Source organism: Hippopotamus amphibius, chromosome 15 (genome assembly GCF_030028045.1).
Source record: "Hippopotamus amphibius kiboko isolate mHipAmp2 chromosome 15, mHipAmp2.hap2, whole genome shotgun sequence".
Lineage (NCBI taxonomy): Eukaryota > Metazoa > Chordata > Mammalia > Artiodactyla > Hippopotamidae > Hippopotamus > Hippopotamus amphibius.
Genome location: NC_080200.1, coordinates 62,692,189 through 62,704,608, shown reverse-complemented (window position 1 = coordinate 62,704,608; position 12,420 = coordinate 62,692,189). Strand labels below are relative to the sequence as shown.

Genomic DNA, 12,420 nt, shown 5'->3' with positions numbered 1-12,420 from the left:
ATACACATATATATTTTATATATGTATAACTGAATCACTTTGCTGCACAGCAGGAATTAACACAACATTGTAAATCAACTACATTTCCAAAGAAATAAATTTAAAAAATACTAACTGCTGTCAGCTAAGACATTGAAGAAAGGCCTCAAAATTAGTCATGATATTAAAGCTGCAAGGCAAAGTAAGCCTGAGTACAGCCTGACTCACTCCAGTGGTGCTCTTTCTCTGTGCGTCATGTGAAATTGCTCCAATTCCTTTAACTGGCGCACGCTCTCTAAATAGCGAGCATGCTGGGTAAACTTTAATCAATATACAAACAAAAGCAGAATATGGCACTATTGCCTTAAGTGGACATTAAACATTTACAACTCATGTCGGAGCGGTTATGAGACTCAGTAAGCGTGCCGAGAAACATGCTGTCTTGAAGGGTCACTATTTTCCCCTCTTTATTGGAACAGACATTTAAGCAAACGACAAGGACATCCGTGTGAAGGGTGTGTCTGTCACGGGTCAGGGTGTTTTAGCAGCCACTGCACAGTCAGGGATAAATATTCCAGAACATGTAGTCAAGGGAGTAACCTTGCAAACACAGCAAGCTGTTAGGGCTTGTTGAGCAATGAACTCCACAAGACAACAGGAGCCCGAAGTGGAAAACATTTTACCACCGTGCTGGGAAAAATGATCCTGCCAGCATCTTCTGCCCAGCCAGGTAAACCGAATCAAGACTTCAAAGATGCGTGCTTCGTTGTATTGAGATGTTCCTGTAGACTCTTCCTGAATTAGCCTCCTGTGCAGAGTGCCTCCAACATATAACGCTAAGTCATGAAATTTTAAATGTACCCAGAAATCAAGATTTTAAACGTCAAAATGATCCATGCTTCCTTTGTTTCTCTCTTATCAGCATTTCACTGTACTTTCTCAAACTTTTTTGCAGAGAGTACAGAAAGGTGTTTCTGGGGTGCAGCTGTGGCCACCTGCTCAGCTATCAAAGGAGCCATTTCAAGGACTGACTGGGCTCCGAACAGCCACGGGGAATCTTTTGTGTCTGTTTTGGATCAACAGTCTTATCCTTTCTTTAGAGAAGCACTTCCTTCCTGAAGCCCCCATCCTCTTGGCCCGTGGCCTGCTTACTCCTTCTCAGCCAAGATGGAGGTCCTCAGGAGCTCCCTCCCTCTAAGTGCCCTGGCCTCCCTCTCTCTGGGCGTACTGGCAGTGGGGTCTGCTTCCTGTGAGCTAATCCCTCACCTGTGCCCAGTATCCTATCCCCTCCTACAGCCCCGGGGACTTTGCCTGGTCAATTATCTCCCCCGTCTTTTCTCTCTTCACCATCACCATTTAAGGATGATTAAGTAATGTTCTCTTAAAAGCCATTCCCTGTCCTCACGTCCCTGCCACCTGAGACAACAATTCTCTATTTTTGTGTCTACTTCTTCACCTCACATTTATCCCTCCCCTCTTCACCATCTAGGTTTATCCCCCAGCACTGCTCTGAAACGGCTCTGATGAATGCCGTTTGTGATGGGTTGAACGTGCTCCCCGCCCCAGAGATACGTTGAAGTCCTAACCTCATGTACATGTGATGATTGTGACCTTATTTGGAAATACAGCCTTGATGTAATTAATTAAGATGAAGTCATGCTGGGTTAGGGTGGGCCCTAAACCCACTATGACTTGTATCCTTATAAGAAGAAGAGAAGACAGACACGGAACACAAACACACTGAGTGAATGCCCTATGACTACAGACTCACAGATTGGAGTGATGCAGCCACAAGCCAAAGAATGCCAAGGGCTGCGGGCAGCCACCAGAAGCTAAGAAGCAGCCGAGAAGGAGTCTTTCCTACCGCCTTCAGAGAGGTCAGGACCCAGCTGACACCTCGCTTTTGGACTTCTAGTCTCCAGGATTGTGAGAGAGGTAACTGTTATTGTCTTAAACCACTGAGTTTGTATTATTTGGTTACAGCAACACTGGAAAACTAACACACCATTGCTGACAAAGTTTCTGGGAGGGTAATCATCTCTCCCAGTTTTCCCAGAACATAGAAGGGTTTTCAGTGTGATACCCCAAAAACTCCAGGGAAATCAGGATGAGTTTGTCGCTCTACCTTCCGGCCCACATCCGTCTTGAACTGGCTACATCATCAGACACTCTGAGGGCCACGTCCCTCTCATAAAAGCTCTCCTTTCTTGGCTCCCATGATACCTGCTCTCAATTAGTTAACTCCATTCGATGGCAGCTAGGAACTCAGCTTTCTCCGTCTAACACCATCATTTCTGATTCCCCGTCTTTATTCCATCTGGAATCCAGAGCCAAGAACTCGGGGCTCACACTCAGTGCCTCCTGCTCCCTCCTGTCTTACATTCTTTAAAACATCAACAACACCCTCTTCAGATTTCCAGATTCCACCCCATTCTTCACATTTCTGCTAACACTCCCGTAGCTCAGGCCCTCATGCCCTCATCACTGCTCCCTTTGGTCCAGCAGAGGCCCCAGAATTCACTCTTTCTACCACCATTTCTCTATCCTCCAAGCTAAGCCTGTGCAGACAGAGGGGGACTTCTTGAGATGCCCTTTGATGCCGTGCATTAGTGACTCCTCACTTTGAGTCTCAGCTCTCTCTACTTCCTCTCCATAATCTGAACTAAGATTTCATGACTTACTGTACTTGACTTGCCAAAACCTGCTGTGCTCCCTCCATGAGATTCATAAACAGCTTCTAACAATCACCTGGGACTCAGCTCTGGCATTGCTTCATCCTAGAAACCTTCCTTAACCACTCCTCTACAGCCCAGGCCGTCTGGTTCAGACACCTCTTCCCTGGGCTCCCACAGCACCTGGCAAAGACACCTGTGAGTACTCTTAATAGAACACAGTGCAACAGTCCTTTTGGTTTATAGTCCTCAAGATACTCCAAACCCTTAAAAGGAACTATGTTTCTTACCTCTATCCCCTCAACATTTAGCACAGACCCTGGTACATATACAGGCACTTATTAAATGTTTGTTGAACGTTCAGTCCAAATTTTAAAAATGAAAATGAAACGTATGTGGAGATGTCACTTATGAGCTATGGGGTTTTCCCAAATCCCAAAACATAACAGTGCATTCTGCTGGAAAGGCTAGCGGGAAACAGAGACTGATACCCAGGGCACCGAGAAAGCAAAATGGTGCAACCTTCCTAAAGGGGACCCGGGCAGTATCTAGCAAAAGCAAAACTGCACTCACCCCTTGACCCAGCAATCCCAATTCCAGGAATCTCTGTCAATGGTACACTTGCAAAAATATCAAAAGATGTCTGCAGGAGGTGCTACACATTGTAACACTATACACCAACACATCTCCCAGCAGAGAGTTGCTGAGTAGACTAGAGTTCATTACATAGAGGAGAGCTATGTGACTATGAGAAGAAGTGACAAAAACTCATACTACTGGGGCGTGGACTCCAGGGTATATCATGATGTCAAAAAATGCTAGCTAGAGAGAACTTTGTACATATGCTACTTTTTAAGAAAAGAGGGTATGAATATATATGTGCACGTGTATGTGTGTGTGAAGTTTTGTTTACATTTAAAAAGAAGCATAAACTATTAACTATAAGTAAAAGATGAGCTAATGGCAGAGAGGGTGAACAAGGTAAGGAAAACAGTTTCTCTGGGCACCCCTTGTTTTATTCATTTGACTTTGAAACAGTACAGAATAATGTAATGTAAATTTTGAAAATCTTGAAAAATCAAAAGTGAAATTAACCAAATTAACTGGATTTTGAGTTAGTGGCACAGCCATCCAAAAGGAAATTCTTTCAATTTCAAGGTGGTAAATTTGCTTCAATTTTCCTGTGAGATTTATGCCCTGAGGACTAAAAGAAAAGAAGGAAAATCCTCTGAAAGGATTTCCTGTGGTCAACAAGGGCTAGAGTTGCACAGTACTGTTATTCTGAAACAACTGAGTATGTATTGCAGGAAAAGGCAAAGGAATAATTATGTCAACCTGCAGAGACAGGATTCTGTGCACAGGGAAGATAGAGACATAAAATGGAAGAGGTCCAGAAAATCCCTAGAGTCCTGGAGATGAACTGGAAGTATCCAAATCAACTAATGGTGCATTTTAAAGAACGTTTTCCTTAGCTCTGTACACTGAAAAGACCTCACTTTGATCACCTCTATGTTTGAATCAGATAAAAATGGCTGATTCTCAGGTCTATGAAAGGAAATGGATAAGAGGAGTCTTGTTATCCCAGAGAATAATCAGGCCAGCAAAAGCCTCTTGGGTTGTTTCAAAAGAACTCAGGAGCCAACTTCAAGAATTGAAATGTGACGATTTCACCGTCTATAAGAATATAAGCTGCAATTGATTGAAATATATCAAATATTGAAATCCATGTATTAAAAATAATTTTAATAATCAATTTTTTTTAAATCAAGCACAACATTTTATTTGTCCCCTTTGGATAATATTAGAGAACCAACTAAGTAGGCTCTTTAAAAAATGGTAAAGGGAAGAAAAATAAGCATTCACTCTGCCTTTCCTATGTCAGTTGCACCCTCAGGATATTCAAATAGTTGAGCAGGGAAAGATACCTAACGTAGAACTCTTCTAGCCATTAAATGAAGAAAGAATAGGAAAATTTAAAACTCTCAGTTTTGCACCCATGAATGAATCAGTAGATTTATGTCATGACCATTGATGACTGATCATTTCCCATCCCGATGAAGGACCATCCACAACACAATAGAGACAAAAATATGCACACCTGAACCTGGGTGGTCTCTCCATATCGCTACCAATTTACTGAAATATTCGGGACAGAAGAACATGCGAATGACACCAGTGGGAAGCCCTGGGAGAACTCCAGGCTGTGGAAACTCTACAGGATGATGAACTCGAGTGTCTTTAAAAAATAATTTGCAAGGAAAGCAACAAAACAACAACAACAACAACAAAACAAGGTGAAGGATGAAGAGACTCAAGAGAGGCACCAACCATCTGCAATACACGAACATCATTCAGTTCCTGACTCAGTGCAACTGTTAGTGGCACAAGGCATGAGCATTCCTGCCACCGTCAGGGCTCTCACAGCCCTCACTGGATGTTTGCTAATTTTATGGCACTGGTTTTTGTTGGGGTTTTTGATCGCTTGTTTTGGTGTGGTAATAGTATTATGAATTTCTTATCTTTGATAGTCAAGACCTGAAATATTATGACAAAACTATATGATTTTTTAAATCTGCTTCCAAATAATTTGGTGAGTGTGGGCAGCGCATAGGTGGGGATTTACAAGAAAAAAGGTGGGCCATGAATTAATAAATGCAGGGCTGGGTGCTCCTTAGACGCTCCTATCTTTGCATATATTTCACATTTTTTGTGATACATAAGTTACAAAATAAAACACAAAACTATCTATTGGATGAATTATTAAAATATAATGTCTGATTAATTATACTTAGCTTCATGATATAAGTGCCAAGTTCCTTGAGGACAGAGACAAAGACTAGTTTACTTACCATCTTAAATGCTTAGAAATGTTCAGGGTGTAAAGCACCCTAAAGAAATTTTGATGAATTAAATAATAAAAGAATGTGTATACATACTAATCATTTGTCCCGAATATGTAGACATATTTCAGACAGCAATCAATTCTGTCTGCCACATAATGCCAGATAGAGACAAAGGCGTACATTGTGTGGTGGGACTAAGGCTTTGTTGGGAAATGCTGAAATGAAGAATTTTTTGTTTTGCTTGGTTTTGTTGTTATTTCGGTGGGTCATATTTTTCTCCCCCGGTTCAAATGCCTAGGAGGCTGAGAGCACCTGGTAAGTAAAGGTGGCCTCAACAATGGGACTTTCTACCTGTGATAACTCTGAGCTTGGAGTCTTCTTGAGACAGTGATCCGTTTCAGAATATGAAACTCTCGTGATGGGAGATTTTGTATTTTTGCTCTGATTTTAAACAACGTCTAAAGCAAGAGTCACAGAATCATCGAGTGATAATCGCTGCTATTCTGAATATGAAATGTGCATATAAATAGTGCCTTTGCAATCAGGGCGTGTTTGACCCTCACCTTTATAGGAAATGACCGGGTGCTCTGCTCTCTGGCACTGAGATGCGTCTGTCTCTGGCTGGGCAAGTCTCCACCACCCCAGGCTTGAGAACAGCCACGCGATGACGCAGGGTCCCTTCATGGTGGGCAGGAGACCTTGGGCTCTGGACACTTGTCTTTAACCAGAAGCTTGTTGTCCCGTCATGTGGGGAAAGTGCCTAAAACACACAAAAGAGAACAAGTGCATGAACATGGGTTCGGGTTTTCCGGTGGGTGGTCTTTCGGTAAAGCCCCATCACGCCCTTTAAAAAACAGAGCCTTGGAGCGCTTGGACAAACACACCTTTTTCTAGAAGATATTTCAGAAATGTGTGAGTAATTGTGTATGTCTCAATCCAGACCTCTTTTCCTCCCAATAATTTTATAACCCACTATTATAAAAGAAGGAATGTTCAAGTTTAAGCTCTATCAAGTTGTCATCGCTGCCCACCCCACCAGAAGAATTCAGTTTAAGAGCTGTGATCGGGGCTTCCCTGGTGGCGCAGTGGTTAAGAATCCACTGGCCAATGCAGGGGACACGGGTTTGAGCCCTGGGCCGGGAGGACCCCACATGCTGCGGAGCAACTAAGCCCGTGTGCCACAACTCCTGAGCCTGTGCTCTAGAGCCCGTGAGTCACAACTAATGAGCCCGAGTGCCACAACTACTGAAGCTCCTGTGCCTAGAGCCCAGGCTCTGCAACAAGAGAAGCCACTGCACTGAGAAGCCGCACACCATGATGAAGAGTAGCCCCAGCTCGCTGCAACTAGAGAAAGCCTGTGTGCAGCAACAAAGACCTGACGCAGGCAATTAATTAATTAATTAATTAATTTAAAAAAAAGAGTTGTGGTCATTGATTGGTTTTCCCTTAGAATATCATTCTTGCCCCATCGTGCAAATGCAGATCTATTTGTGGAAGCCCTAAGAATCCCTCACCTTTCCTTTTCAAAATACAAAACCCCTATTAAATCAGGCCATGACCATTGTCCTTTCCTAATAACCTGATTGATATCATGCTACCAACTCTTAAAAATCATCCACAGTGGGGGCACGGATCCTTTGAAATTTACAGATGACCCGCCTGCAAAGTTTCTGGCTAGAGATCAAGTGTGAATCAAATGAAACCTATATGGAACACCTACTGGATGAAATGAAATTACTGTGCTGGGAGCTGGGAAACTTTAAAGATTATGAATAATTTAAGAGATTAATAAGCTTTAAAATAAGGTAGGCTTATAAAAATAACTATAATCCAAGCTGTCAGAAAATCATAAAAAGAAGCAGGAGTGCAGCGCGAGTTAGCATAGAGAGCACTACTGCTATTTAGAGGGATCAAGGATGAGTCCAAGGAGGACTTCATGTTTGAGTTTAATAGTGGAGGATACAGAGGATTTCAACAGATGGAGATTTCCGGCAGTAATCCAGAAGAGGATGAAAAGACGCACTGGAGGGCCGAGAGGAAGGAGGAGGCAACATGTGTTGGGAACAGTTTACTGTACTTGACCCAGACCCCAGAGGATAGAAAGGGAAAAAGTGGGAAGCAGCTTAGAAAGCAGGTTGGGTTAAGATTTGAAAGGTGAACGATACTAAGGTCTGAGGTCTCTATGTTTAGGTATTAACCTATCACAGCATGTTAACATTAGAAGAAATAACAAGATGGTTCTCACCATGGAGTACATAGGAAATCGGGTAAAGAAGAGCACAAAGGTTGAGAAGTGAAAGTGAAGCTACAGCAGCTGTTCAGATGAGAAATAATTGAAGCTGTGACGTCAGGTGGAGTCAATGTGAACAGACATGAAGGCAAACCCAGCATAAACTCAGTGCGATAGGTAAGGGAAACTACAGAAAATTAAAGATGTCCACAACTTCTTCGACCTTCCTCCCACTGGAAGCTGGATCTGCGCCGCCTCTGTTGAAGCTGCTTTTCTCAGTCGAATGCAACAGAAGTGAAGGTATCCTAGTTTCCAAGCCCGCATCCCAAGAAGCTGGCAGTTTCCATTTCCTCTCTTTCAGGACATGTCCTCTGGGGCACAGAGACACCGGGTCAGAAATCCAATGCCTCTGAAACTGCCATGCCAGAGGGACCACATATAGGTCCTCCTAGTGACATTTCCCACTGAGCCCAGCTTCCCAGCCAACCCCATCAAGATGCCTGATACATGAAAAAAGCTGAAACCCACTGAGTGACTTCAGTAAGTGGCACACGAGCAAAGGAAGTCAACTAGTTGAGCCTTGTCCAATTTCCTAACCCCCAAAGTGTGGAATGTAATACATGGTTGTTCTAATCTGTTAAATTTGGGGGAACAGAAAGCAGAGAGGCACAGATGGACTCAAGATAAAGAACATAAAAGTCACTTTAAGGATAGTCATGCCATTTTTTCAAATATGATAATCAATAGAAGATGTTTTCGAGGACGATATGATCATTTGGTTTAGTGTATGTTGGGTTGAAGATGCTGAGAGAATATTTAAGGAAATGCAGCAGATTGTGGAAAACCCAGGTTGGATGCTCAGGAAAAGAAAAAAAGAACTGAGACAGCATATAATATTTGGAATGGTTAAAATCATGGGTGTGGTTGAGACTCACCAAGGGAAAGCATGAGAGAAAAGAGGGCTAAAGAGAAGTGTTTATTTAGAAGTTTTTCAAGAAAAGTAACCACCCAAAGATGAGAGAAGGGAACAGATATAGCACCATGGGAGCCAAGTTAAGTTGGAGGGTAGAAATAGCACATTTTAAAAAGAGACCTCGTCAACTGTATCTTGACGAGGCAGAGTGAAGACCACTGTCAAAGGACAGCCTATGGTCAAGTCTGGGGTCAGTTTCAGAAAAACAGGAGACAGAATCCATGATGTGAGGAACCAGGAAAGAATGGATGGAGAAAAAGTGGGACAGCATATCGGTGGTACCTTGAATGCAAGGTAACCACAGAAAATTCAATGAAATCAGCTAAGCACTAAAAGATCAAAGCTTAGAAAATTTTAGAGTATAGAAAACAGATCATTAAATGTAGCTTCTTTTCTGAGGAGTGATGAATGGAGAAGAGATGTAGATTTAAGAGGGAGAGGTGGTACAAGATCCAGAAAAACAGAGGTGGCAAACTATTAAGGTTCCAGTAGAGACGGTGGTTATGAAAGGGAGGAGAAGGGAGAAGGGCCTCATTTCTTTTCTTTAAATTGGGGTATAGCTGCTTTACAATGTTGTGTTAGTTTCTGCTGTACAGCAAAGTGAATCAGCTATAAATATGCATTATATATATCGCCTCTTTTTTGGATTTCCTTCCCATTTAGGTCACCATAGGACACTGGGTAGAGTTCCCTGTGCTATACAGCAGGTTCTCATTAGTTACCTATTTCATACATAGTAGTATATATATATGTCAATCCCAATCTCCTAATTCATCCCACCCCCCTTTTGACCCCTTGGTGTCCACATTTGTTCTCTACATCTGTGTCTCTACTTCTGCTTTGCTTTAGGTTCACCTGTACCATTTTTCCAGATTCCACATATATACACTATTATACAATATTTGTTTTTCTCTTTCTGACTTACTTCACTCTGGATGACAGTCCCTAGGTCCATCCACATCTCTACAAATGACCCAATGTCATTCCTTTGTACAGCTGAGTCATATTCCACTGTATATATGTGCCACATCTTCTTTATCCATTCATCTGTTGATGGGCATTTAGGTTGCTACCATGTCCTGGCTATTGTAAACATTGCTGCTACTAACACTGGGGTGCATGTGTCTTTTTGAATTATGGTTTTCTCAGGGTGCCTAATCTTTAAAAAGGAGTTGTGCACGTGAATATATGGTGAGATGTCAAGATGGAGAAAACATGAAGTGGAGGGTACGTCGAATTTCACAGTCTCCATATTTTGAGCCCCATTGAGTCAATGCTCCCATAGATGGAAATGTTCAAATTAGGCAGAGAAACAGGTGAAGGGGAGGCAAATCGACATGAAGCCAGAGGGTGGTTTCCAGAGGAGGGAGAGAGCCTGAACGTGAAGGCGGAGGAAGGAGTGGAGAGGAAAGCTGGGGGCCAGGGGCACATCTGTCCAATGGGTCCATAGTCCCTGCCCAGGCACAGCACATTGTAGGACAATGGAGGCACACGTGCTATTTTTCCCTCATTTATAAAATTAAAAGTATGATTAATTTCCCTCTCAAAAAAGGGGTCACAGTATGCAAAACTGGAGACTGCTCTAGAACTCAAGTCTGGAGGCAAATACATGAAGCAGCCCTTCTTTTCTTATTCCTCTGACCTGAGACTTAAGACATGACATGACATTTCACCAAATGACATATCTTAATAGGAGTACGAGATTAACACATACACAATACTATATATAAAATAAATAATTGACAAGGACCTACTGTATAGCACAGGGAACTCTACTCAATATTAGGTAATAACCTATATGGGAAAAGAATCTGAAGAAAAATGGATATATGTATATGTAGAACTGAATCACTTTGCCGTACACCTGAAACTAACACAATGTTATAAATCAACTATACTCCAATATAAAATAAGGAATTAAATTTAAAAAGAGTAACTCCCATTAGAGGTGTTTTAGATGTAATTTTGATCTGTTCAGAGCAAGCAGATTTGGAGCACCCTCACCAATCCACTCGAGGAAGGGCTGCAGGTAGATTATCACTGCCCCACGTCAAAACAAAATGGTGATGATAAAAAAAATATGGGAAGGATAATGAAAGTAACAATGAACTCTGAGCAAGTGCTAGCTAGCTCTGTGGCAGGCGGGACACCACGCACTTACACCCACACCTGGTTCCCAACAGGCACCCAAAGCAGTATCTCTGACACACCGCCTTCCACCGAACAGCATTCATCACAGAGATGGATGGGAGCATGGCCATCTTGACCTCTGAGACTGAGCGCAGGTCATCCAAGGGCTAAAGGCAAATTCTTCTCTTGCAGATAGCTTTTCAATGTGTCAAACCCAAGACAGCATAGAATCCCCTTCTGTTAACCATCAAACAAGCTATACAGACAACTGCCAATTGGACCTGTCCTACATTTACAATAGCCATGCACTCCCATCTCAGTCCTAACATCTTGCCTCCTGCAGGAAAGGTGAAGAAAAATAACACAAGTGCCTGAAACGTTCTTTCCCTGGGATTTTGTAAGTGATGATTAGAGAAGGAAATGCCATGTCAAGTGCAAGGGCAGCGAAAATGGGACAGACACATGGTTCAACGGGGATGAGATGAAATTATATGTTTGCCATGTTAAGCGAAGGGAAGCACATTTAATGAGAACAGGTGATTTTTAGAAGTTTATAATTTTCAGAATATAACATGTTACCTTTTTTCTTAAAATAAAGGTACTATAAACAGTCAGCCTGGTAAGGTGCCAGGGAGGGGTATTCACAGTCTTCATTTAAATCAGGGTTTTCTGAGCATTCTACCATGCAAAGCTAACTCTGTGAATAGCCTTTTACTCTAAATAGGCTCAGATCTAAAGATCAGGTCCTTCCATCCTGGACTCTCGCCTCTTCGTGGAATATGGGGTGGGGTGGGGCGGAGAAGCACGTTTATATCAGGGATTTTAGTGCTCAATCTCGGCCCTATTGTGCCAGGTAATTCTTTGTTCTTGGAGCTGTTCTGAGCATTTAGCAGCATCCCTGGCCCCTCTCTACCCACTAGATGCCAGTAGCACTCCCCCCCCCCCCCAATCTGTGCCGACCAAAATTGCCTCCAGACTTTGTCAGATTGCCCTGGTTGAGAATCTCCAATTTGTATGTATCAAAATACTTCTCCCTCTCTAGAAATGAAATAAGCTATCATCACTTGAAAGATTATTTTAAAATATGCTTATACAAATCACCCAGCTGAATTCCTATGGAGTCATTTCAGCAAAATTTCAATAAAAATGAAAGTCACGTTAATTAGAACTATTTGCTACATGGCGGAAATACATGATGAAGGAATTTTCAAAGGATCAATTTCAATAAAAGTTGTTCAAATTGCATCCTACAACCTCTGGAAAATTAAAAATATATTTGGTGAGTTAATACTAAACAAGTGATTTTGCCAATAGGAAGATTTATTACAGCAGGCCAATTTGGGCTACAGAATAGAAGCATTTTTGTTGCATCTAATTCAAAATCCCTGAAGCCTTCCCTTTAGTTTCCTGATGTGGGAGGAGGTTCTCTCTGTAAGTTCATTCTAAAGAAGCAAAACTCTGTATATACGTGTTTGTGCAATAAATAACATTTCCCATTCACACCCACACTGCAAATGAATAGGCTTTGGGGAACAGAAAATAACTGTTCCTTTTAGTTAAAAAAAACAAAACAAACTGCTGTCAGATAGAAAT

At 42.1% G+C, this 12,420-nt stretch overlaps 1 protein-coding gene across 10 annotated transcripts in view; it reads right to left on the bottom strand.

The window, feature by feature from the left end:
- Window positions 1-12,420, bottom strand: part of SEMA5A (semaphorin 5A) — a 482,622-nt gene that overhangs the window by 306,257 nt on the left and 163,945 nt on the right. For all 10 annotated transcript variants that reach the window (XM_057709296.1, XM_057709288.1, XM_057709292.1 and 7 more), the window contains one exon: window positions 6,058-6,254. In XM_057709296.1, coding sequence (XP_057565279.1) covers window positions 6,058-6,178 — 121 coding nt within the window. In that variant the 5' untranslated portion in view covers window positions 6,179-6,254. The remainder of the gene's footprint in view (window positions 1-6,057; window positions 6,255-12,420) is intronic.